Consider the following 27,798-nt stretch of genomic DNA (forward strand, 5'->3'; position numbering starts at 1 on the left):
TAATAATATTGCTCTCCTATATGGTGATGTTCTGACTGACTGTTTTAAGGTCACTTTTCACTGTATTCTAATATAGGAAAAGACATGAGTCTAAAATGAGGATTGTTTGCTAACAATTAAGAAAATATTACTAGAGCTTAAGTTGTATTTTCTTTGAAACAAGTTTGCTTATCTATTTTCAGTTAGGTACAGTATGTAAATTGTTCAGTAGAAAGTATTCTGTGCCAAACTCGAGACTGAGCCCATGTTCATTGGACAATATTGTGAGTTTTTAAAATCCAGTTATTAACTTTGATCTGCCCTTAACTCTATAAGGTGTGTGTTTATTTTAACACTGAAAGTATTCAGATTCTCTTCCCAGTATGCCCTATAGGGAATAGAGGAACCCTATCTCCCCTGGCCCAAATTGCTGGCACAGTGCTTTTCTTTGGTGTCCCTGGGTTAATGCAAAGTCCCTCCACTGCCTTTTAGCTCCTGATGGGGACACTGTCAAAGGCGAGTAGGTGTCTCTAACGTTTTGGAGGACACAAATAATACTGTGCTGTGGGACCCTAAACACAATAGTTAAAGGTAATGCATGTTGTTGAATTTAAGTGTTTGCCTAAGAACTCAGTTCTGACCTGAGGCAGAGGCATTGTTTGGGGGATTTTTTTCCTTCCTTGCTCAGAGAGCACAAAACCTGAGCATGCAAAGCACATAACAAGATTCAGAAAGGTATCTCAGATCAGTTATGGAGAGATAATAAACTGCCAGTTGTTATTAGTGCAATGCATGCCTCAGTGGTTTAATATGCCTCATTAACCTGAACAGTGAGCAGTGGTTCCAAGCACAGGTCTTTTATGACAAGATCTTTTGCAGTTAACATGCTTATATAGTTTTCTTTTAAGGAGGCCATTAACCAATTTTCGGTTTCTAAAGGAAACAGACTTTAGGTATGATAAGCAATGTAGCTTGTAATCAAGAAGTAGGGAACAAGATTCACTGCTAGACTTGGAAGTGTTTTCTTCCCTCCTTTCTGCTACTCCAAATTCTCCTTTTCTTTTCTTTTCTGTTTGAGTGCTAGGAGAAGATAGTGATGAATTGTTCCACAGCTCTTAGATATTGCCAGAAATTATTAAAGAGACTGGGAGCATTTATGATTATACAGGAAGTATATATGTGTGGAGCCAAGAGAAATAATCAGTTGGCTTTGAGAATGAGTATTTGCTTTAGAGATTGGTATTGTTCCTAAGCAGTTTCAATTTTCAGTGCAGGAAGTTTTATATTTAAAAAATGTATCTATTAGGAGATAACACAAGAGTGCATTTAAAACCATTTTAAATGTTGCTGTCTTAGAATTACAGTATCAATAGATCTATATGCCAAAGTGTAGTTAACAGTCAGAGGAAAACTACAGTAGAGCTGAAAATTCACTGCAAAAGCTTTTGAGTGCTGTCACGGTTTCTGGGAGGTGGCTGGCTCTGCTTTTGCTCCCATGGCTTGTAGCTAGACTACACAGACTTTTCCTGGAAAGGGAATTCAGTGACCCCCTTTTAGCCCATCAGAGTGATTCATCTTCAGCTCACCAAGGGGAGAAGAAGCCTTTACATAGGCTCCCAGAATATGCTTAGATGGAAGGGACCCACAAGGATAATTGAGTGCAACTCCTGGCCCTGCACAGTCACACCCTGTGTCTGAGAGTGTTGCTCAAATGCTTCTTGAACTCTGTCAGACTTTGTGCTGTGACCATTTCCTTAGGTATGCCAAAAAATTTAGCTTGTTAGGGTTCTAGCTCTGTAGCCTGATGCCTTGTGACAGATTTTTTAATTTGAAACCAATTTCAATCTGTTTTACATATTTTATATTATTTTAAAGGTAGAATTTTCATCTGTTTTCCATTTGTTTTTGGTTTTTTTATTTAGTCTCTAAATTTTCTTAGGGAAGCCTACTTTAATCAAGTAAAAGTGTCTTGTTGTTGAAGTTGAAATAAGCCAGGTTTCCCCTCCTTTCAGTAATGATAAATTCATGTTCATAGCTCCATAGTATAACACGTTCATAAATATGAATGCGTTTCTTGCAAGTCAAAACATTAAGAGTGTCAAAAATTTTAGGAAGCATTCGTTTTATGAGATTTTACTAAACATCCTTTGAAGTTGTTAATGAGGTAAATGATAATACATATCACATGTTTATTTTTTTCTGACTGCTTTCTTCCAGATGTTTTAAACTTCAATCTTTCAATCACGCATTTATTGATTAAGGACTTGTGTTTAATGCAAATACTGCCCTTCCCCCCCCGTTTATTCAAAACTGCAAATTAATTCCAGTTTGAAACACCTCTGCAAATCCTCACAAATTTGTGTTACCTCTGCATTTTGCTCATAGTGCCTTTTACAGATTAGAATCCCTGGGAATTTGCTTTTCCAGAGCGGCAATGGTGAGTCCTAGACAACGAGAGCTGCACAGATAAAACTTAGCACAGTCCACAAATAGAATGGGAGAAGTCTCTAAATAACAGCATTTAACTAGGAAAAAAAACCCCAAACCCAACCAATTAAACCACAACAAGACCAATAAAAGAAACAGCATTATCAAACATATTTTAAAATGAGGCAGAAGTCCGCTTCTATTTTCTTTACTCTCTGTTGCAAAGGGGTTATCTTATTTAAATATTGCTGTATATTAATCACCTTTGGTAACAGTTCTTAATGTAATCCAGGCACCTTGTAACTCATAAATGATGACTGAATGCTTTTAATATCTCTTTTATCCTTAATAGTGTTTGGTACACAAGACAAGCCACTACATAATTATACTTTGCAGTGTGAAAAGGGTCATCATGATTTGTTATGTTTGTTACCTTCAAAATACTCTTCCAGACTATTTCTTCTCCTGAATAAACTTCATTATTGTTTATGCACTTCGGTGATGTGATCTTCTGAACCATCTCCTATTCTTTAACTTCATTCCATCATATAAATCACCTTTTAGAAAAGAAAATATGTTCTTATTGCAGGAAATGACTTAGATATGAACCAAGACCAGTTGCTGGAACTTCAGCAAAGACTATTGAATGCTGAAAAGGAAAATAAAAAAAGATCACAAGAACTGAGCAGTGCCCTAGATGAAATTAAACACATAGTTGCAAGAAGAATGAACATGAGAAAAAATGACACAGGTTTGTTGGGGTTTTCTGTTTTGTTTTTTAGGACAGCAGCATGTAGAGTTTAGTGATATGGCTTCTTCCCACTGTTTAATTGAAATTTTTTAGTTACCTTGCCTTACAGACTGTTGTACATCTCTATCTATCTGCACACTGTAGTTGCATGCAATAGATTGACAGTTTGTTTTTTGTCACCTAAGATAAATTACGTAGTTGTGTAGGATCTGTCTTCTTCCCTGTTGAGACTGGCAGAGCTTCTTCCCTGAGGAGAGAAGGGAAACTACTAGAGGAGTACTGCTGGAGGCATTTCACAGAGTACCCCAACTTCAGAAAGAGCCTGGGTGTGACTGAAAACTGCCATTTAACAGTCCTTGTTTTCATTCAGTACAGCAGGGTGATAATCAGACTAGAATAGGGAGTTAACCAGGACTGTTACAGGGGAAGAAAGAACAAGGTCTATTTCTTTGTACAGTCAGAGTTGTTTCTTCTCCTGGTCTCGCTCTGCCAGTTTTTGTCTGTTTATCCAATATTAATTCATTGGGACTGTTCAGACATGCATCAACAAAAGGCTGAGCATTGCCAGGGTGGTGGCCTTAGGAGCTTTAGAATAGAGTCATGTTGTCAACCCCCAGTAGCCCTACATACTGTGGGCAGAGTTACTGCCCAATGCCCAAAATAGCAGTAAAGGAAAGTGCAAGTTCCCCTTCCCCCTTGCTTTTTAGTCTTATTGGAGCCAGCTAAATTTCTGATAGTATTACATCTTGTCAGTTCATAGGATTTAAGGCAGAAATTTCTTAAAATTGCTGAATAATTTTCCTTTTATTTTTACTTACCTTTCTGCTTCCCATTCCAGCCATGTTTTATTATACATTCAAAATTGAGAGGTTCCTTGTAGTCAATGGAACTAAATTCCCTTGCCCAATACTTGATAGGTAGTGCTTCCAAATAGAGAAGGAAAGTCTTGAAAAGTTGTGAAGGTGGTTTCTATGCAGCAAAATTCCAGTATATTGAATGGCTTAATAGTGTGGAATGACTTATGGGTCTCTCTCATACACAAATACCTGGGCAGGTATATATGGTTGTTTGGGTTTTTATTTTTTAAACTCTTTTCTGTGAGGTAGGAAATCTTTTTAATCCTGATTTTTCAGTAGTTGAAAAAGTTAAAATATTGCCCATTCAGTAAGCCTCTTCCTTTCTTAATCTAAGGTGAGTGAATAAAGCTGATGATGTTTTTTGTGATACTTGTACATAACTTTGAAGGATGGTACATTTTTGGAGTTATCTTAGATGCATTTCTTGTGAAAAGTAACTTTTCATCCCAATTAATAAATGTTCTGTTGTTTTCATCATTATTTTAAAGTAGCAAAGAAAATTAAAACCCCTACTTTTCTCTTAACTGCTAGAGCCTTTTGTTTCTTTAATAGTTTTAAAAGGCCTGTATGTGGTCATTCTTTTTACCATAGGACTTGTTATAAACTGAGAGCTTTAGCTTGAGCTGTAAAAACCACCACGTGTTACTTTTTGGGGAAAGCATTGAAGTTTATTAAGTAACTAAGAAGGTTATTAATCAGAATCTGTGTTTCAGGTTTTTATTTAAAAATTGTTTGCCAACCATGTAAAAGAAATCAACAAAAAAAAAACAAAAAAACAAAAAACAGAAAAAACCTGCTGCCTTTAAAATAACTGCTAACTGTGTTTTAAGATGACTTAATCCTGCCAGTGTGCAGACACAGGGAAATACGGATGGTATTCCCAGGATGTTCAAGCTTGGAGCTCTGTGCCTCCACCTGAGTGGGAGGGAGTTGTACTGGGAAATTCTCAATTTAATATAATGTAATATATATGGCATATAATACCTTCTGAAGAATAGTTCTGATTGAATAACCTTGTGTGTGGTAGTCTGCCAGTGTTCAGTTGAGCAAAACAGGTGAAGGAATAGGCTTCTCTGCTCACTTTTTTATTTTATGCCTATCTCTGTGTTTGTTGTGTCTTTAAGGTGATATGAAGTGGAAAGAGTTAAAACTCCCCATACGTCTTACAAATATGCACTATTATCTCCCTCATATTCAAGAATATGGAGATGCAATTTTCCCGAATGTTATTTTTGGGCAACAGAGAACTGGAGGTAGGAAATAAAGTTTGGCTTCTATTTTCTATATGTTTGTATTTTTTATAAATTTCTAGCAATGAGGCATGCTCAAAAGTTTGGAATGGATTTTCTCCTTTTACTTTCTAATGTTGCTAAACTGAATGAATTTTAATGACAATATCAAAAGCACTTTTAAAATGCCCACCCCTATTTCAAGTCTTTATCTCAAAGTATTCTGAAAACCTTTTGAAATATCAGTAAACATTAATCTTAATTGAAAAGCAAGATTTTGTTTCAATCATATTTTCTTATAGCTAAGATACAGTAGCTGACATTTTTTTCCCCACAAAATTAATATTGATGAGGAAGGCCAAGGTGAATTTACAATGCAGTTTGCCAATGTCAGAAGCAAAGGGAATGTGAAACATTAATTCTTATCCTTCATTTAAAGGATATTAATATATCTTCAATGTAGCTTTTTCATCCACATGAGAAATCAGCTGACACCTGTAGAAACCATAATGAATTGTAGTGAACTATAATACAAATTTTAAATGTGTTGTCCTAACTGTCGTGTGACAGGTAAAAGGACCATGCAAAAATAATAAGCAAAGAAGAAACTAGTTAACCACTTTGAGTTTTGTGTTTTGTTGAAGCCTTTTACTTTTCTCTAGGGTGGTTTTATATGAAGAAACACTGGCAGTGTTTTTGATTTAACTAAAAAAAAAAGCCCAAACCCTGGGCCATGTTGATGACAATGGATAACTCTTTACAGCCTGCTTATTAGTAGGTGTAGTTGCAGCAATGTGATCTAGTGTTGTCGTTCTCACTGGAATGCCTGTAGGTCAGTGTGACTAATAAAAGAGTACTCTGTATTTCATCTTTTTATTTGTACAGGAAAATCACAATAGCAAGACTGCAGTTTAGTAAGTACAGGCTGACCTTCAGTGTATAAAATGAAACAAACCCCAATGGTTTAGCAGGATCTATGCTGGGAAGGAACATTAGCACTTTGGTGGTTTATGAGCTGACGTTGGCACGGAAGTTAAAGTCAAAAGCAAGTCACTAATTGCACCAACTGTTTTATTTCACACTGTTGCTTCCTCACCATCCTTCTGGGATTTTGGTGATTAGAAGTCATCTGCAAGGACTAAGATTCCACAGGTTTACTGAGCTATGTTTGGCTGCTAATTTAAGTAATGCCTATACTAATGAAAAGAGAGACATCCTGCTATTGGTCTTATGATGTAATACAGCAGAGGTTTGCTACTAGTGGAATCTTTGACAGAGACCATTTCAGTTCCTTTATTTTAATAACAGTAGCATCTTAGTTCTTTTATTCTTATTCATGCATATCAATGCATATTGGAAACCATTGATGCATGTCAATTAAACTGCCCAGAAGGATTTTTGAACTGGGTTCCTTTCTGAAATACGCAGCATTCACTTCCTATGAGAACCTGCTCACCACAGCAGTGTTGCTTTAACCCTTCCTATTTAGATATCCAAAGCAAGAGCAAGCACTTTATTTGCAATTCTCACTTTTGAATCTCAGTAGCATACACCTATGTGTTTTCCAGAGGTAGAGCTATTTCCAAGTTCTCAAGTGTAGACCTGGTGTTTATAACACAGCCACAGGTGTCTCTAAACATAGCTGGAGGTATCTCTCCTTCCAGGTAGTAGAGCAAATGCTGTCACAGTGCTAAGGAAATATTAATGGTCACAGAGTTTCATGGTCACATCAAATCAAAATTAAAATGTGATTTCAGTTTCCCTTAAAATTACATGGCTTGAGGCATTCTCTCTTTGCAGTCTCCCTGGTGATGGGTATTCCTACGGTGAAAAGGGAAAAAAAAAATTACCTGATTGATACATTGCATTCCCTGCTATACCAACTATCTGAGGAGCAAAAGAAGGACTGCATAATAATCGTTTTTATAGCAGAGGTAAGTTTGCAGCTGATAGAAAATATGGAGATTTATGTGTAATTGTAATAGTGCAAAATACTGTTAGGTTGGCCTTTGGGAGGGATTTCTTCATGGCTGGAGGAGATGGTGAGCAGTTAGTACCTCAGTGTTCATATATGGGGGGGAACCTTCGATACAGACAATCCAAGGGTAAAAAGTCCTGTTACATTTACCAACAGAGTTGTTGGATCAGATTTTCTAACATAACCATATGAACTCATTATTTATCTCTGAAAGTAAGGTTTTCTGCTTCCAGAATGAAATGTAAGTCCTCCACAAGAACCCAAAGAAAGTCAGCTTAGTCTAACAAATGTTCAAATTATTTATCTGCTGGTTTGATAACACGTCTTGCAAAGCTCCACATATTGGAGCCTTCTGCATTTGTTTTGTCATTTTCCATGCTAAAAGAGCACTGAACATGTTTGGGAAAGTAAACAGTGCTCAAGGTAAGATATTAGGGATAAATGCCTATTTTTTTTTTCCTCACTCAAAAATACCTTGATTGCATAAGAAACAAAAAACTGCAGAAGGGAATCAGCTGATTTTAACTTCTACCAGGTAAAATGACAGTGCAATTATTCAGACTTCATATTTATTCTTCATATTTCTTTGTCCTTCCACAGACAGCATTAAATTCATGCACGCAGTTACGGTTTGCTATTTTTTATTGCGTAGTCATCATTTTTGCATGTGTAAAAGTGTCAAACAGAGTATAGTTCACTTTAATAAGTTTGGCCAGGACTTCCACTTTTCTGTTTGGATCACCATGATGAGTACAGAGGACCAGTTTTATTGGCTGTAGTTCCTCTTCAGCACAGTTTTTAGGAGCTGAACTTGGCAGTTGGTGTTTCCCAATGAAGAACCCTGGCAGTGATTAGCTTTGCCTGGCTGCCATTCAGGTAAACTTCTTATTACAGGGCTTCAGAGGATTCTGTGAGTTTTTAAGGGTTAACTTTTGAATAGTTTCCCACTGTGTAGGGTCCTAATATGATACTTTGAACAAAGAGGAACTACGTTTGTAGCAATAGTCCATATGAGCCAATTTAGGATTAAACTGGCATTGTAAGAATTACTCTCCCTTTTCTCCTAACCCAAAAGTCATGTTCTCACAGCTTCCATTTTTTTCACACATGCAGTAAATTGGAGCACATAACCATGCTGATATGAGAGGTGGTAAGAACATTTTATTATGAGAGGAGGGTAGGTGTGTTCACTCTCATGAATCCACACCTTCCTTTTTCCCTCAAAGTTTTAAAAGATCAAGGTAGAAGTGTGCATCATGGCATAAGCTTGAGTAACAAATTGAGTGAGAGTGAGTTTCAAGTTCTGGGTATTTTTTTTTTCTTAAGACAGTTCTTTACTTCAATTTTTGGTGTTTTTTTTATTAGCTACAAATTTAATATGTAATTGGTAACAACTATATATTAAGCAATTTGTTTATTTAAAGAAAAGTCTGAACTCCTAAGACAGTTATTGTGTTGCTTTAGAAATCACATTCATAAACCTTTGCCCTCTTAATGTACTTAACGGATATGTTTGGTACGCTAAAACTCTTACTTTTATGAAAGAACAATAATGAATGTCCTCAAAATTTCCAAACAAAGAGCTGTAAGCTTGTTATATTAGGAAGAAAACAAATAAAAAATACAAGTATTGCTGGCTGTAGAATATTTTGCTTAGATGATTTTTCTCATCAGCCTTAGGCCTCTTTTGTGATTTTTTTTTTTTTTTTTTTTTTTATGATTAACCCAAAACAGCTCTTTTTACTGATAGTTATACGGCTGTGCTTTACTGGCATAGCTGAACAGAATTTTGGCCAGAAAATAGCCTGGCCTTCTGCAACAACACTGAAAAACAAAATCCAGAAATGGCAGCTGGAGAGAGTTGTAAGCAAAGTGAACTACATTGAAAGTTTGGTTGGCTTGAAAAGCCCCTGCTGTTCCTTAATAGAAATGCTGCTGTAACATACCATGTTTGTTTGGAAGGAAAAAAATTGAATGATTGCATATACCTATTCCCTACAAAGTGTTGTTTAATCCAAAAATGGGTAACTTTTAATGACACCCTCCTTTTCTTTAGGTGGATGCAGAGTATATTAAGAGTGTTGCACAAAGTGTTAAAACCAGGTAAGTTCTACAGAGTGTAACTCTCAACCACCAGTGTGAACATGTGTGGAGCTTTTATGGAAAGAATTAGAACATTTCAACACTGAAATGGAACTGAGGTAAAGTTGCACTCTCAGTATGTGTGCCATAACACACTGTGAAACTGAGAATAAAAGTATGTATAAAAAGTTATTTTTCATTTCTTACTTGATAAATATGCTTCAACTAACCAGTCTAGGTCTCAGCTTACATTTCTGATAAATATTTACTTGAGCCTAAGTCTTTTCCCCATGAAATTAATGATGCAATTGATGCACCTGAGACTACATGTATGAGATCTCCACTGACTACACAGCCCTGCAGTGTAATCTGGCATCTGTCATAGAATCATAGAATTCCTTAGGTTGGAAAACATCTATAAGATCAATAGAGTTCAACCATTAGCCCAGCAGTGCCACCACTGAGCTGTGTCCCCAAGTGCCACAACACATCCATGTTTTCAGGAAGGCAATAGACTTGGGGCAGCAATGAGATTACATTTATAATGTTAAATGCCATTACATGTTGGGCAACATAAGATGGGTAGTCTTTGCCCTAACCGTAGAGATGTCAAATGGAAGCTTAGTTCCCACTTCAGTTCTGCTTGCTCTTGTCTTTCTTAAGATCCCTGGAGTTGACCTTTTCTTCCTAATTTGAGGGTTTCTGCACATCCTCCTTCACTCAGTGGTTTCCCAGACTGTGTCTTGTGTGTGTTTTCCTCAGAAGACTCCTCATACTGAGGCTGTTACCTAAGTAATATTCATCATCTCCTGCCTTCAAAGGGTTTAGCTCAGCTGGGAGTACAAGGGGACAAGGACGAGAGGCACTCCTCCTTGGCACTGCCAAGGTGCAATATGTACAGCAATTGAAACACTCAGATAATTTTTATTACTGCTTTATTGCTTTTGAAGAAATAACTGCAGAGTATTTGCTTTAGAGGGGGGTTACACAGTGAGACTGATATTTTTTCCCATAGTGCGGGCACTCTGATGTGTTTAATATTTATTATGTTATCTTTTGTTTACTAATCATAGGAAATGGGGAACTCAGTTTTGAATCCTCTACCTATTTTGTGTTGTCTTTTTGTATGTTTGCTTGTCTTTGTTGGGATTGTTTGTTTGTTTGTTTTGGCTTTTTTGTTTGGTGGTTGTTGGTTGGACTTTTTGGGGTTTTTTTGGAGGAATGGGGAGATTTGGCTTCCAGGTTTGGCTCCCAAAGTAGGTTACACATTTTTTCAGTTGTCTCTTTAAATGGAAAATTTAATTCTTGGAGCAGAGTAAACCCAGACTGTCCATTTTAATTTGTTTTTAGAAAGTAGAATTAGCACTGGAGCCAGGATCAGAAAACTGGGAGCTCTCATGCAAGTGGAAGCAGTTGTGTGTTGTTCTAGATAGTGGGTTTGGTTGTGAATTACTGCTGCATTTTGGCAACTATCTCAGGATTGTTAGAAAGCATCTACAGGTGCAGAGGGGACAGGATTTCTGAGACACTTTTCTCCAGTGTTTTCTGAGACTTGGGTGAGTTCCTGACCTGTCTGTTCTGATGGTTGTTGTAGACCCCTACTGAGTTCCAAATTTGCAGTTGGTTTCTTTGCTAGAGTTGTGAATTCCACTTCTGAAGGAGCAGACCTAACTTTGGGGAGCTGCTGTCTGTGGCTGCCCTCAAAAGAATTTTTGATGAATGGGATCTCACTAAGATTCTTTTCCCAGCTTCCCCAGAGAAGTCAAGTCTGGAGTCCTAGAGGTTATTTCTCCTCCTGCTTCTTATTACCCGGATCTTTCCAACCTGAAGAAAACACTTGGAGATTCTAAGGACCGAGTAAGGTAAGATTGCTATATAAAACCAAAGAACTTCTGCTAGAAGTCTAAAATGGAAAATTCAGAACAAGTCAGCATTGTTTGAGCTGATAATGTTTTTGTGTTTCAGAGCTAAAGGATCTCATTGGTACTTGTCAAAAAATTTACAAAGCGATCTTGAGAAAAGCTATGCTACACATCAGCTTCAGGGTGAGAGCCAAGGCATCTCCTTTGGGTCTTGACTCTAGGCATCCCAGAGGTTTTAAACCAGATGGGTAATGCCAACAAGCAATAGGCTGTATGATCTGGTCATAAAGGAAAAAATAGAAAAATCTGTAATGTAACTGATGAGGGAGAGTGTCTGTGAACACACAGAGGAAACCCCATGTGACCCTCTAGCTAATTGCTGATGACTACTGTGGATTTAATTAATGACCTAACTTTTGGTGATCACTGACTTTTTATCTACTGTTAATACATCCTTAATGGTGATTTCATTTGCTCACATGCCCCACATTCAGTAAGACAGCAATAACCTAAAAAAATGTATTTATTGGAGGAAGGTAATTTTCTTTCTATCAACAATAACTAATTTATCAGAAGCCACTGCAATAACACAGCAGGAGAGTTGCAGTATTGAGAGTTTAGGCTGGATGAAATCAGCTAGTATATTTATATATATATGTGTGTGTATATTGGCTTTATAAACCTTATCTGTTCATGCCATAGACCATAAACAAGTTTACATACTTATAATTTAGTTTTAGGTTTTATATTTGGATCAGTTATTCTCTTATGTTAATTAAATACTGATGAATTACTCTGTAGTCTTTCAGTCTTTATTATCCAACATCAACATCATCCTATGGTAAAATGAGTGACTGTACAAAATGTCTTTAAATATAAACCTGAAAATTAAGGTTATCAACCTTCTCTTGTGCTGTTCCTATGTAAAACCACATATTTTTTATCTTTAAATAATCCATGTGTGTTTATTACTGTGCTGGTTTTACCCTGAGGGGGAGGGCACACTAGGAAGATTTTCTCCATGGGAACTTCCTCTGTGGATTGATGGGACCAGTTGGAGGTTGGCTTAGTTTTTGACAGCCTGAGAAACTATTACAATTTCTCTTAATAAAATGAGTAGAATCTTTTAAGTCATTTTACATGAGTAACTTGTTAGACAATTTGTTTCACTTGTGTTTGACAGAGATAGTTTTTTTTGTTTATTTAATGTTAACTTTTATAGGAAAGTAAAATTATTTACAAATGTTTACGTTGATTGTAGAGAAATTATTTTGCACTTACCAATGGTTTAGAATACTCAACCTTAAAATTTTATTGTAGAGACAAAAAATGCAGAACATTAGAACTTCTCTTATTGTAGAAATAACTCTTACAACCCCCTCAAAAAGCTTATCAGAATTTGCTGCTTATGTTTAGGTGGAGAACTAAACAGAATTTGGATTATAGCTTTTTAATGCTATATGCTCAACCTAAGGGAACATTTTATTTACAGGTATGTTCATATTATCATTAAGTAGCAGCAATACCTCTGTACTGATGATTATCTTTTGGCAATTTTAATTTGTTTCAAAGGTCTCAATAAAACCAGCAGTCTATTGTCATTTTCTGTGTATTTTGCCTGTGTTCTTTACAAGCATCCACATATTTCTGTATGTATATACATCTTGCAGGCAGGTACTGTTTGATTAAAACCATATCTTCCTTCCTGTCATTTGTGAAGTCAAAAAGTGAGGTAACTAAAGCATTAAGCACTTACTTGATTAGGCTAAGGAGGTCAGGGTTTAATATCTTTTTACTTACTGCAGCCAGGAAAAAGAGTGGTGATAGGTCCAGGTTATAGCCCAGATAACAGTGAAGGACAGGGAAGCACCAGTAGAGTGATACTGAGATAAGGTCAACTACAGGTTGGCACAGATCCTTAGTTCTCCAGAAGATTTTGTGTTAGCCTTTAAGAAGATCCCCATGCATTTAAGCTTAGCTTTAATCATCATTCTAGATTTGTGCCAATTAGCACTCCATAAAAATCTTATTCACCACTGGACGTTCCAAAAGAGATGTTCAATCATGAAAAAGGTCTGTAAAATTTCACGTGGCTCAATAATGTCAACAGTTTGTAAAAAAAGCCCAGAAGAGTATTTTGCCTCAGAGTATGTATTCCATAAGGACATCTCAGGATATATTGGAAGCAGAAGACTGCAGGACTTGGCATCTGCCACAGTTTTTCTCAGGATTCAACAAAAACACATTTGAGCTGGGCTACTTAATGTTCTCAAATGTGGCATAGGTGCTCGTGATGCAGGTGGACAAACAAAAATGCTGTATTTTGACCAATTATGCTTTAATGGAAAATGAAGTATTTTGCTGACGCTTTTGAATATTTTTAAGAACATTATCCAAGTTTACTGAGTGCACTAGGGCATCAAGGCATAGGAAACCCAGTGAAGTGGTATGTTAGGATGCTTCCAGACACTTGATGTCCCTTCCTGTTACCAAACAATCATATTTGAATGAACCACAATGACTTACTTCTGTATTTGTATTTCTAGAGGAATTTGGGAACACGTGTTTTCTTATCTGGAACTTTATATAAGGACTGAACTGTTATTAGGAGCAAAGCCTGGATGGTGATGGTCTGGTGGGAGTTAGGTCTGCTTTTGGAATTTTCTCAAAAAGAAACTATACTTTCCTCATACTATTCCTCATACTGTTCCTACTATATCCTATTCTTTGTATGTCCAGCCTGCAGCTGCTCCTATAGCACAGATACTAGTCTGTCCAAAAACTGCTCTGTAGAGTGCAGGTGAAAAGAATGAACACTTGCTGTCATAAACTTAGTTATGTCGTCCCTCTATTTAAAAGCCTTGTATTAAAGGAAAGCAAACAACTTAAAACTACTTTTCCTTAGCCTGGTACAAGATTTATTTCTGTAATCTTAAACAAAACTTGAGCTAGGTTAGATTTTTATTGAGTTTAGTCAGGAGTAGTATTAATTGAGTGGCTGATGCTAGCTCCCAAACCTTGAAAGAAGATAAGCACACACAATTAATCTTGATGTCTATGGAACAGCTGATGTCATAATTCAGACATGATCTTTGCTGGATAAACACTTCTTCTAGGATACTGCTGAACCAGGATTTAATAAGAAGTTTTATGGAGTCCATTGAAGCTAGCAGGCTTATAGTGAGGGTGAACCTTACCTGCTGACCAATTTTGTTACTTCAAGTACAAATTTGTCTTTTGCTACACTTGTTTCCCCTGAGAGAACTTTGAGGTCCTTGTTTCCACTTTCATTACATTTCCTAGCATTCACCAGAGACCCTTGAAGTACTTAGAATAATGGGATAATAACATGGCCATAAAAGCAGACAATCCAATCCCAGCCTAATAGTGAGGACATGCATTTGTTATTTCTGTCCATGTAGACTTAGTTCCCTGAAGGAATCAAACATTTCAAATCTGAAAGAAACACAGCTACAGTACTTCTAAAGTGTTTTCTATTAGCACTGAGATGAAGCAAATATAAACCATTAAATAAATCTTAGTTTCTTCAGTTAAACTCTGTTATCAAGTTCTAACTTAACTTGTAGTTATCTGAATTACTGCTATGATTTTTTTTATCACCTGATATGGAGGCTGGGAAAAAAATTGTGTATTTATATATCTTATATATATATATATATATATATATACATACACGCACAAGTAATATAGGTTGCCAGCAGCACTTCTCTAATGGATTTAAAGCCTGAGCAATAGCTCAGTGAGTTCACCAGCACTCTTTATATGGATTTTTCTTTCCTTCCCTCACTGGACTCTAGGTTAGGCCTGCTTTTTGGTAGACCTCTTAAAAGGAGCTCCACAGTTTCCACATATTAATTGTCAGCGAGACAAAAAGACTCTAATAAAATTCAGCAAGGAAGAATCTTCCTGTCTGATGCCTGAGCTTTCATTGCATTATTCCACTTTTTTGTTAATACTTCACTTTTACTTCTTGTAGTCAACTTGCTTAAGAAAAATGAAAACCCATTTGTTACTTATGTAGGAAATTTTCATAATCTTGCTGTAGTGGATGTATATCTTTTTCATTTAAAAGCACTGATGAGTGAAGGGAATTTAGCTGTGATTCCATGTTTTGCTGGCTTTCCTATGGCAATGGGGTAAGTGGACTAGGCAGTTTATATCTTAAACTTCCTGACCCAGCTGTGTGCAGCTGCAAAACTTCCTGTAGTAGATAAGAGCATATGAGAAAACAAGTGGCTGTAAGCTGAAGACAGAAAAAAACCCTCAAATTAGAATTTGGGTGCAAAGTATTGAGCATTCAGGGTAGTAAAATATTGTATAACATACTGAAATAACTGACACTGGAATCTCTAAGCAATGGGAGATTTTGTCCAAAACTAAGTGCTTTAGTTGAACACAAATTCAGGGTTAAATAAGTAATTTTAATGGCTTGTGCTACATGGGGTATCAAACCGCATCCTCTAATAATCACCGTTAGCTTCAGGAAAGACCATCTCAGACTTCAAAATTACTTTCTGTTCATAACCACATTCACAGTCACTTTGCATCACAGCCTCTATGCTTTTAATCTTTACTAGGTTTGCATACTTTTCCATGGTGTTTCTCAATATGATGGCCTCCCTAGGTTTTTGAGATACTCCAGTCTGCTTTTCAGACTTTTCTGATGCCCCTCAACTTTTCTTTAAGGTTTCTCTAAAACCTTCTTTGATTCTTTACTGTTCTCCCTTTCCATCTTGCTCCTGGCTAATCCTTTAAAGTGATTTCATTTTATGCCAGATTTCTTGTAAATTGATGTTTGAGGGTTTTTTTGTTGTTGTTGCTCTCTTCTGCATAACTTTCAACTCAATCCCCAGACCTCAGAATCTGTTAAGAAGCATTAATCTTGATCAGTTTGTCTATTTTTTATCCTGCCATCAGCAAAAGTTGATAGGTCAAAACAGATCTCTTAATCTCCTCTTTCTAACTTTATTCTACTTACTGCTGGGTTCACTGTTGCCAAAACATTTCTTGTCAGCCAGCCCTACAGTCGCAGTGATGCCCAAATTTAGCTGAAACCTGTGGCGTGGTCTCTAAAGCTCTTGATGACTCTGCTGTGTCAGTTGAAGACACAAAACCAGCAGGAAATCATGTTTTGTTCGGTTGTTTTTTTTCCCTCAAAGGCTTAATTTTCTAGCTATTTATCTTTCTGAAGCTGGTTACAGCACAACCAGCCATGCAGCAGGGCCAGTGAAGTACAGCAGTTAGAATAAGTTACTGTATGATTACACTACACCTCAGCAATATTTTCCTGAAGTCGTAATCTCCTCTTCCTGTGTTTTCACACCCATACTGAAATCAAACCATGAATGACTCGCTCCTTAATTATTTCTGGAATACATTTCTTTCCTTTGTGTCATTGCCTCCAACCTCCTTGTCTGGATTCATAATCCCCAGCTTTAGTAGCAGGAACAGCCTCTGACTTTTCAGATGCCCAGTGTTTGTCTGAAAGCCAGGCAAAAATGAAGCCAGTGCCTTTCCCATTTCCTTTGATGGATGTCAGTCTGCTCTTCCAAGTACCCTTTAGCTGGCTCTACTGCTGCACTCTGTGCTGGCCTTTACAACATCTTAAAAGCTCTCTGTATTGCTGTCCTTCAGTGTGATTCACAGAGCACAGCCCTTCATTACCAATATTCCCTGGGCCAACTTGCTTTCTACTGGCATCTCAGTAATCACCCGCAGTCCTTCTTAGTCACCTTGTATGAATGACAAAGTCTGCCCAGGCTGCCAGAGCGTTTGGACACCTTTCCTTTCAGACACTTTGCTCCTGTTGCTGATCAATGCTTATATAACCTAAGAACAAACTGTTTATTGTTGTCTTCCTTAACTTGTCTTTTTGCTTAATGTTTTCTTCTAAGTGAGATGTCTTTAAGGCAGGGAGCCCTCCTTCATGAAAAAAGGGAGAAGCACCCATGGTGTTATGGTCAGTCCTGTAGATAATTACTTGATGAGTGATACGAAACCAGAGATACATGTAGATGCTAAATAGCAATCCGCTGTAGTTTGGTACAGCTTCAGTACATGCACTACAGCAGTTAAACACAACAATTTTTATTTGCATGTGGCAGTGTCACCACCCCTTCTGCAAGCAATAAAGTCACTGCTTGCATTCTCTTTTTCTGTTGCATTTTTCCCCCCAGCTGGAAGATGATATTATAGCCAAACCTGATTTTATTGAAAGTATAAAAAGCTTTGCTGCTCAACAGTCCCAAGATTGGATGGTACTTGAGTTCTCACAACTTGGATTTATTGGTAAGTATTAAGACCTCAGCAGGATCAACTGGATTTGGAGCTGTGTAGATCAAAAAGGTGTCATTCAGAATTACATCTCAGAACATGGAAGGACTTGCATATCAAAACTTCCTTGGTTCTTCAGGAAACATCCCACTGAAAGTAGTTGACTTTTCATTCTCTTTAAAACTGTCTTTTTAATACAGTCTCTTCAGTATAGAATCTATAATTGACTGCCCATGAGGAGGAAGTTGTTCCACCTCAGGGAACTATGTGCCCCTGTAATGTGTAGTTCTCTTTTCAAGAATGGAATTTGAACAATCAATAAAAAAAACAACTTCCTTGGCTTTATGGAGGTGAATATGCATCCCATATAAAAGGGTTGGATAATTAGCAACTCTTCAGATTCTATGTGAAGTTTTTCATTAAATATCATAACTACATTCATGTGTGCAAGTACTGGTGTGATACTTAAACATTTATTTAAATAAATTACATTTAAACATAAAGCTGGTGATTCTTGCATAGGAATAAAAATATAACTTCCTGTCTTGCTTTCAGGAAAATTGTTTAAAACAGAAGACCTGCCACTCATGGTGGAATTTTTCCTCATGTTCTATAAGGATAAGCCTGTAGACTGGCTTATAGACCACCTGCTCTGGGTTAAAGTGTGCAATCCAGAAAAGGACGCAGTAAGTATAACTGTGAGTTTGTTTGTGAACATTCAAACACTCTCAGTGACAAAATTTATTTTTGAAAAGTGGAATATAAATTTCTCAAACTAGACTTACTTTGGACTGACCAGAGTTACTCCTCCTTCTTGGTTTTAGGGTTCAGGAGTTTTAACTGGTGCAGCCAGTTCCTGCTCCAGGATTTGCACATATTACTTTTATGTTGATAAAGGAGCAAGAAGAAAGAGGTGTTGTGCAGAGCAGGAGATTGGGGGAGTGGAACAAGCAAACTTCAGGTTTTACCCTGTAGTATAAGTGACTTCTGGGGATAGCAGAAGGTCTCTGGTTTTGGACTTAGTAATGCACTGTAGAGTCTCCAGACCCACTTCATACAGACAGGAGCAAGCTTTTAAATCTTGCTTTATGGATTAGGCAATCTCATAGGAGTTGGAGCGAGTGTCAAGAAATTAATTTAAGTTCTTGTCTGTCTGTGAAAACAGATTAAAAAACAGATGCTGTTATGTTGACATCACTCATTCCAGATCTACCGTGTGCCAACTTCCATCCAATAGATTAAATACTTTATTTATGGCTGTTCCATCTTCTGAGGCCTGATTCCTACCTAAAATGAAGCTGTGTTCTCATAGCACAGAAGTGTCCACAAGTTTCTACTGAGTTTCACTTCTGTGTTTGTAATTTCAATTGCTGTTGGTAGCAAAAACCTACTGAGACTGATCACATGGCCCTTGGGTGGGAATGACCAGTGGCATGGCCTGCTGGGACTATTCATGAGAATGCAGAAAATGGAGTCTGGGTGAAGGCTGGGGACCCCAGCTGTGGTAGCTTCTCTGTTTAGCAGGTTCAAGCAGTGAACTTTCCGATAGGCATCAGAGAAGGCAAGCTGGCAGCTCCTCACACTTTGCTGTCTCCTTTCCAACCAGCTAAGAGTGTCACAAGGTGATCACACATTATGCTACACAGGAGGGTCAGCAGGGCACTTGTGTGTGGTTTCTATGTGCCATCCTGTGGTGATGGATGTTTGGCATGTTTATGTGGAATCATAGAATTGTTTGGGTTGGAAAAGACCTTAAAGACCATCTTGTTCCTACTCCCTGCCATTGGCAGGGACACCTTCCACTAGACCAGACTGCTCAGACCCTCATCCAGCCTGGCCTTGAACATCTCCAGGGATGATTCACAGCTTCCCTGGGCAACCTGTTTCTGTGCCTCACCATCCTCACAGGAAAGAACTTCCTTCTGATAGCTAATACAAACCTACTCTCTTTTAGTTGGAATCCATTCCTTCCTGTCCTGTCATTCCAGGCTCTTGTAAAAGTTTCTCTCTGTGTTCCTTGCAGGATCCCTTCTGGTACTGGAAGGCTGCAGTTGCCAAAGCCCTCTTTTATCCAGGCTGAACAAGCTCAGTTCTCTCAGCCTTTCCTCACAGGAGAGGTGCTCCAGCCCTCTAATTAACTTGGTGGCCTCCTCTGGATTCAGCAAGACAGGTCCATGTGCTGCCTGTGGTGGGAGCCCAGAGCTGAAGCAGCACTGCAGGTGGGCTCTCAGCAGAGCAGAGCAGAGGGACAGAATCCCCTCCCTGCCCTGCTGCCCACACTGCTCTGGATGCAGCCCGGGACACGTTTGGCTCTCTGGGCTGGGAGTGCTCACAGCTGGGTCATGCCCAGCCTCTCCTCCACCAACGTCCTTGAGTCCTTCTGGGCAGGGCTGTCCTCAATCTGCTCATCCCCAGCCTGGATTGATACTGGAGGTTGCTCTGACCCAGTTGCAGCACCTTGCACTTGCTCTTGTTAAACCTCACAATACTCCTGTGTGCCTACTTCTCAACCTTCTCCAAGTTTTCAGCCTGGACTGACTGACATCAAGGTTCAGCTACATCTGCTCACCAAGTTGGAAAAGACAGTTTGTGATGATCAGAGCCATCAGATCTCTGCATGGTTCAGACATTTTGTCATGTTTACCTCCTGTGAACCATCATTCACTGCTGGGGTCCCCAGTACAAAATAATGCCGTGGACCTGTAAGAGTAAGTGGAGCGGCCACAGAAATGGTCAGAGGGCTGGAGACAGGCTGAAAGAGTCAGAGCTCTTCAGACTGAAGAAGAGAAGGCTTCAGGGAGACCATACAGCACCTTCCAAGTACCTAAAGGGAGCTTGTAGGAAAGAGGGAGAAAATCTTTTTATGTGTTGTGACAAGACAAGGGGCAACAGTCCTAAACTGAAAGAGGGTATGTTTAGACTGGATATAAGGAAAACATTTTTTATGGTTAGAGTGGTGAGTCACTGGCACAGGTTGCCCTGGAAAGGTGTAGGTGCCACATCCAGTGTTTCTGACCAGGCTGGATAGGGCTCTGAGCAACTTGTTTTAGTGGAAGCCTGTCCATGGCAGGGGAGTCAGATGATCTTTACAGGTGGCTTTGAACCCGAGCATTCTGTGTTTTTGTGCAGTGGCCTGTGTCTATCGGGTGCAGTGGGAACTACAGGCTGCAGGGGTGGAAGCCCTGACTCAAGAAGCAGCCTTCTCTCAGCTTCTGCAGAAATGACTACACCAGCCTCATGCCGCTGATGATTCTCAGCTGCTGCCAGAAGCAGCTCTTTTGGTAGTGCTGCCATAGCACAAAACAAGGCATTCTAGAGCCTGCATTATTGCAGGGGATGAATTGCAAACCCTGTCAGAAGAAAGATCATAAATTTATTTTCTTAAAATTATTTCTTCTTTACTGAAATATAGCGTGCCTTTCAGAGAAACAGCTGCCAGTAAATCAATTTGCACAGTGTTTTGTTGGTTTACATTGTTTTGCTGAACATCTGATGTGGACAAAAATAGAAATACTTAGTTTTTTCATAGCTTTCCATGGCATTTTGAACTTCTAATTAGTACTCCTATGGAAACTATAAATCCTTCATGAGTTTTGATGGTTTTAAGCCAGCTTTAAGAAGGCTTAATCACTTCTGGCTTTAGAAGGCACTGATATAGTTAATTGAACATTTTTCTTTTATAGAACTGAAAGCACTTGATGGAAGAGGTAAGCACATTATCCTCTCAAATTTTAAGGTATGAGACCTGGGATACAGAAAAGTTAAATTATCTTCCAAACTCATATAATAATTCTGTGACAGCACCAAGAGTACAACCCAGGGAGTCTCATTTTAGCCCTTTTCTTTGTTCCTTGCCATTATGCTTCATTGATGTATTAATTACTTTGGCATGTTTGTGTAATTGTATCAAACTATGATGCTCTATATATGCAAAGAAAAAGATTACATTTAAAGAAGTAGTTTGCTATCATTCAAAGATCAAGAAACTCCAAAATTAGTACCAATTACAGTTACTTAATTCCTTGATATATGTCATGTCCCAGGTGTAGCAAAGTGAAAAATTGTGGTTGAAACTCAATATTTAAGGGCATTATCTACTGATGCTCTAAAAGATCCATAACTTATATAATACAGTAAAAGCTTCCCAAACACAACAGAAAGAGGCAAAATTATGAAGATTGAAATATAACCAGAATTTATCTTAAGAAGGTCAATTTTGGTCAAAATAGTTTAATTGGAATATGGCAAGGCTAAGAGTTGAAATAAAGTTTGCCAGAAATAGCTAAGAAATCAATCGGTTTCCCATTTCTTATTACCCTGAGATGTGATTAATCACATACTGTGCAGAGATTCCTGAATTACTGGTGGTTGAGTCTTCAAATCTAAATAACAGCATAAGTGGAATTCTGAGGTTTGGTCTAGAAACAGTCTATGTGACATAAGGTGACTGTTAATTTAAGGATTACTCATTTAAATAGGGATAAAAAATTGTGACCCATACCCTTAACTACATAATGAAATTGCCTTATGGAACATAGTTTGTCTCTCCTTGGTAATAACCCTTCACTCCCTTTTGCTTTCTTTCCAGGCACACTGTGAAACAGAAAAGTCAAAGTTACGTATCCGTGCTAAGCCCTCTCTCTTTCAGCATATGGGAATTTATTCATCATTGGCTGGGAAGATACAGAATTTGAAAGTGAGAATAAGAAATTAATGCCATATTTTTATATTATATGCTTGTGTTCTGACTTATTTCTCAAATGAGTTTCAAGGACCATCTTTGGCATTAGATGGCATTTCCATATCCAGTGATGTTGTTTTACAGATTTGGTAGAGAGTTTTGATCTGGCATCTAAGCTGCAGGTGGAGTACTGCTCCTGCACAAACACCTTTGAATCTCTCATCTGAACAGCAGCATTTCATGGCATTTAGGAACCCTCTTCACAACACAAGGTTTCAGATGCTCTGCTCCATACAGACAAAGCCATGATGGTTTGTTTTGGCTGAGCAGTTCACATTTCCAGTATGAGGGATAATTCCGAAGGTATATTGGTGGGACAAAGGTGTGCCTAACTTGATTGCCACAAATTTTTGGGAAGAGTTTGGTGGGCAAACCACATATCTGATAAGGACATGAGCAATGATGAACTGGACTTCAGGAATCTCCTGGTGGTGCCATCTAGACTAGTGACAAGATTTCTCATTTGGATCAGACTAGAAATTCACAGAGCCTTTAGCAGAGACCAGCAATCACATGTTCTGGCAGAAGGCACCCTAGACAACTATGAAATAGCCCCTGTGAAGATTTTTATTTTTAAATCTTGGCAGCTAAGAAATAATCAGTGCAGCTCTGTCTGCAGATTGTAACATTAAGTCCCAGTGATTACACTGAAATTTATATTCTGTATTTGTTAAAAATAGATTTATATTTGTTGACACTGAGGTGATTATTTTCTGGAATAGCTTCTTGTAGTAATTACAGATATCAATGCACCTTTTTTTCCATTGTATGAGTGAAATTGTATTTCTTAATATCATCAGGATAAAGATTTTGGAAAAAATCTGCTACATAAAGCACATAATAATCCACCTGCAAAAGTGGATACAAGCCTAAGAATATATGAGCAATATACCTTGGAAAAAGTTTATAAAGGACAAGACTGTTTTTGGGCTACAGCTCCAGTGGCAGGTGACTACATCAGGTTCACATTTTTAAATCCACTAGAAGTTGAAAAGTAAGTATTACATGATATGAAACATGATGGAAGCCTACATATTTCCAGTTTGGAAATTCTTGAGTCTGTTTGAAATTATCACTGCTCAACTGTTTGCATAAACCTTGTTACTGACAAAAAATACATGATTTGCTATTTATCTGCTCTTCTTCTTGAACTCTCCTCCTGAAATACATTTCTTCATTGGTAACTAGAGAGCTTCTTATTTTTTTTTCTTTTATTGCTATTCCTTCAGGTAAATATTTTACACTCTCATTATAATTCTCAAAGGAATCTGTTTTTAACTGATGAATTTGATCAATGGTGTCAGTGAAAGCTTTATTTGTGTAGTTGCCAACAGAAAGGCTGTTTACATGATGTCGAGTCTGTCTCCACCCAGTGAGCTGCAGTGAATGACAGTTTTTGCAATAAACACTGGTGTTTGTATTAATTAACTGGTTAATGCTGGTTCCTGTTACTGGGAAGCTGCATTGCATGAAGCTAACTTACATATGGTGTTGACTGATGCCTTGAGAGGCTGCCTAGAACAGAGGCTAGACAGTGTTAAAGGAATAAAGTAGGTATTTATTAAAAGGCCTTCAAAGGATACACCTTGAGGAGCACAAGAGCCTGGGCATGGCTCCACCCAAGACTGACTCTGAGTCACAAGTTTTGACACTTTTATAAGTTTTGGGCCATTTACATATTGGGGTTAATTGTCCAATTTCAGGTCCAGGTTATGAAGTCCCATCCTCCCAGACTGCTCTCCTCTATCCACTGTTGTTTGCACTTTTCGTGCCTGAAGCTGCAATGGTGTCCTTGGTTCTCAGCCTGCAAAAGGATTGTTCTGTCGAACTAAACTGTGAACTTCCTTTATATGAAGTTCAGAGCTGTATACTACTGCAGTACAGAATCTGAAAAATATGAAAGCTAAAACTTCAGGCATTAGTCCCAGCCCCATTACATTGCTAGTCTGTGAAAATGTATGGTTAATCCTATAATATTTGGTGGTTTTAAGCCTTGAGTATTTGATATCAGAGGAGAGTGTTTGATGATTTAAATTCTCTTAGTTCTTTTTGGATCTAAAACCCTAAGAACTCTTAATGCCAGAAATTTAAAACCAAACAGGGATTTTTATTCTTAGATGTTTTTGCTCGGATTCTTGTTTGGTCAATGCTCTTACTTATTGGCTATAAAGGAAATTTTCTAGAAGCACCTGAATTGACCAGCGTTGATAAAAAAGGGAAATTCTCCTGGGATGGAGTATGTGGCCTAGTAGAAACAGACATTTTTGCTGCCACTCACCTTCCAGAAGCCCATTCCACTTCAGTCTTACAATTATAGGAACAGATCAGAGGGCAGATCTTCCTTAGCCATTTAAACATGGGAAGTTAATTTATTTGGAACTTGAGCACTAAAAAGGGGAAACACTTGCATTTGTGGTCCCAGAGAAAGATGGTTTTAATATTTGTTCTATTTAAAATAAAAATACTATATTATGGAAAGAATTACTTCCTTAGAACTCTTCTAAAGTATAAAATACCTGGAAATAATACACCTTTATCATCAGGTACTTGTTCAAAAGTGGAAACATGGAGCACCCTGGTGATAAACTGTTTAACACTACTGTGGAAGTGTTGCCAGCTGATGTAAGTCTCTCATTTAGAACCATATTTCACTTTCAGAATTATATTAAGTATAAAATGTCATACCCTAGAAAATACTTCTTGAAATGTTATTGTGTTATTTTTTACAGGAAACTCTAAGAAAAGAATTGGTTGCTCATGGAAGTAAATTTAACTACCCAGCAACCAAAGACGGATATTTAAAAATAGGTAAAAAACTTCACTAGGTAAAAACACTTCAAAACCAGAAATTTTGTTCCTACATATAAAATGTTTCTGCTCTTAAGGATTTTCATTAACTCCTTGATAAATTCAACATTCCAAGGTGAACTAGTAAGGAAAAGTAACCTTTTGCGTTACTGCATATTGCAGTGTATCATGTTTGACCAATGACTCTGCTATTTTGTTTTAATTATGACAAGTGGCAAAAGCTAAGACATCTAATTAGGAGGAGAGCTAATTACAGTCCCTGTAAAGGTTTTCATGGCAAGGTTTTGGTAGCTGGGGCAGGGGGATGGGGGGAAACTACAGGGGTGGCTTCACTGAAAAGCTGCCAGAAGCTTCCCTTGTATCCAGAGGAGCCAGTGGCAGCCAGCTCCAGGACAGACCTACAGCTGTGACAGGGGTACTGCATTGTGGGATAACGTATTTAAAAAGGGGGCAGAAAAGCTCTGTGTAACAGAGGAACAGGAGAACAGGAAGGAGAATACATAAGAGAAAATAATTCTGCAGTCAGTGAGTTGGGGGGGAGGATGCCATTGTGATTCCCCTGAGGAGGAAGGAGTGATAGAGACAACACGTGATGAACTGGCCATGACCCCCATTCCGTGTCCCCCTGCACACCTGGGGGTAGGGAGGTAGAGAAAATCTGGAGTCAACTTAAGCCCAAGAAGGGAGAGTTCTTAAGATTTGATTTTATTTCTCATTACCCTACTCTGATATAAATATATTTTTTTTTCCCCAAGTCAAGTCTGGCTTGCCTGTGACAGTAATTTGTGATTGATCTCTCCTTGTCCTTATTTCAACCCACGAGTCTTTTCCAAAACATTTTTTCCCTAATGTGTTCCTCTATTTAATTTATAGTTTGGAATGTAGAGCTTTTTCACAGGTTTGCTTGGAAGTGTATTGCATTCTAATAAATGTTCATATGGGTCTTGTGGGATTTTTTTTTTTTTTTTTTAATTAAGGGGCTTTTGAGAATGGCATTGCAGAAGGCAGCATCAATCAGTCAATAGGAAGAATACGGGCTATTCGTTTATCAGTCAGTTCTGATTCTCCAGTCTGGGCAATACTGAGTGAGGTAAGCATGTCAATAAAAGCTTTGTTATTTATTATTCATTATTGAGTGAACTTTGGTTCTTCCAGTCATATAGTATTGTTAATGATTCATCATACTGAATTTTGAATAGGATTTTGTGTGGAAAAACACAAGTGGAAGAATTATAATAATTATTTTCAGGAGAGAAGTTAAATGTACTTCATCAAAAGTGTTGGAAATGCTCAAATGGGATGATTCTCCAGTTTTGCAGTGCTGTAACTGTAGTTGCTAGGACTTGGATTTTGACAAACAAAGCTCTTTTCAGTCACCATCTTGGATATTAATTACATTATGTCAACATTTTCAGATGAACCTCTGATTTTTTAATTCTTCCAAGTTTTTCCCAAGTGTTAAAATGTCAGTAAGTCCACAAATAGAAAATACTCAGCAGAAGTCACAGAAGAGAATTAGTACAGCCTTAATCCTAGCTATAGCTGGAAGAAGGGAAAAACTAATGTCATAGGCAAAGCTCCTGCAGGTATTGGAAAATAATATATTTTGGTTTTTTCCAGGTACTTATCAAGACATCTGAAAACTGAAAAAAAATACATTTTTTGATGTGTCACTTGTTATGTATTGCTTGAAAACAAGGATGGCTACAACAGAAAAAAAAAAGGACTGGGTCAAAAGATTAATTCCATACTCGATTATTAATATCCTGTATTAGGAAAGTGTTGAGATAAATCTTAGGTGTTTCTATGTGACAAAGTATATGAAAAGAATGTTAGTAATTTCTGTAAAATGTTACTGAGTGACATGTCATATATAAAAATCTCACCTTAGTTTGGCAACATTAAATAGCTACTATTATAAACAATTAATAAGGCATTACAGCCTGCCTCAGGGACTAAAGCATAAAGGTTATAAAAGTTTCACCAGAAACAAAAATACAGACATTTTTGAAAAATGTTAAGGACATGGCATTCAACTTCATTAAAAACACTGGTCAGTTTTGTAGGGAAATTAGAACTGAAGGAAAAGTTGTCAATATTCATTACAGGTATTTGAAGTAGTTCACAGGATCAATTTAATGTTATGAAAATTGATCTCAAGCTTAATATAAATGCGTTTCAGCCTTAATGTAGCATAAGTTATGTTAAATATTTTTTTAATGAGAAGTGCCTACAAATTACCATCTGAATAACTTGAAACTTAAACGGGTATTTTTTGGGAAGATTCTAAAACTTCCCAGTGAATTGTGCATTGCATTGATTACAGGAAATAAGGGTATTATCTGTAACTATATTTTTGTAGAAAGAAAATATTTTTAAATAAAATTTTGGATCCTAGAATTAGATGATCAGCATGTACTGATATTTGAATCATTTTCACAAGTTCAAATTCAACATAAATTTGAAAATAAAAAGTGAACCACAGTAGTCTCATTTGAAAAGTTCTTAGGAAATGACAATCTCCCTTGGACATCTCCCTCACTTCCTCAGCATGTGAAGCACGACTGCACCCTCACTCCCCTACACAGGCATTGCATCCTGACAGCAGGAAATAAACTGCAATATGTGGATTTGTATGAATGGGTTAAATTAATGTAGAGTTGTATTCCCAATGCCACAGTGTTTTTCGTTTAGAATGAGATGGAATCAATTTTTTACATTAAAACAGTTCAGAATAGTGGTTTTTTCAAAGACAACCTCTAGTAATATTTTGATAATATTGCTTAGAGG

At 37.6% G+C, this 27,798-nt stretch overlaps 1 protein-coding gene across 1 annotated transcript in view; it reads left to right on the top strand.

Moving 5' to 3' along the window:
- MGAT4D (MGAT4 family member D) overlaps positions 1-27,323 on the top strand; it is a 32,864-nt gene extending 5,541 nt beyond the window's left edge. Inside the window, exons 2-15 of the mRNA XM_062493101.1 lie at positions 2,996-3,157; positions 5,139-5,267; positions 7,044-7,177; positions 9,278-9,324; positions 11,052-11,165; positions 12,582-12,657; positions 17,363-17,474; positions 18,015-18,145; positions 22,048-22,155; positions 23,001-23,194; positions 24,744-24,822; positions 24,930-25,008; positions 25,986-26,098; positions 26,629-27,323. Of these exons, the coding sequence (XP_062349085.1) occupies positions 2,996-3,157; positions 5,139-5,267; positions 7,044-7,177; positions 9,278-9,324; positions 11,052-11,165; positions 12,582-12,657; positions 17,363-17,474; positions 18,015-18,145; positions 22,048-22,155; positions 23,001-23,194; positions 24,744-24,822; positions 24,930-25,008; positions 25,986-26,098; positions 26,629-26,655 (1,505 nt within the window). The 3' untranslated portion in view covers positions 26,656-27,323. The remainder of the gene's footprint in view (positions 1-2,995; positions 3,158-5,138; positions 5,268-7,043; positions 7,178-9,277; positions 9,325-11,051; positions 11,166-12,581; positions 12,658-17,362; positions 17,475-18,014; positions 18,146-22,047; positions 22,156-23,000; positions 23,195-24,743; positions 24,823-24,929; positions 25,009-25,985; positions 26,099-26,628) is intronic.
- The last annotated feature ends 475 nt before the right edge of the window (positions 27,324-27,798 follow it).

This window comes from Cinclus cinclus, chromosome 5, assembly GCF_963662255.1.
Source record: "Cinclus cinclus chromosome 5, bCinCin1.1, whole genome shotgun sequence".
Lineage (NCBI taxonomy): Eukaryota > Metazoa > Chordata > Aves > Passeriformes > Cinclidae > Cinclus > Cinclus cinclus.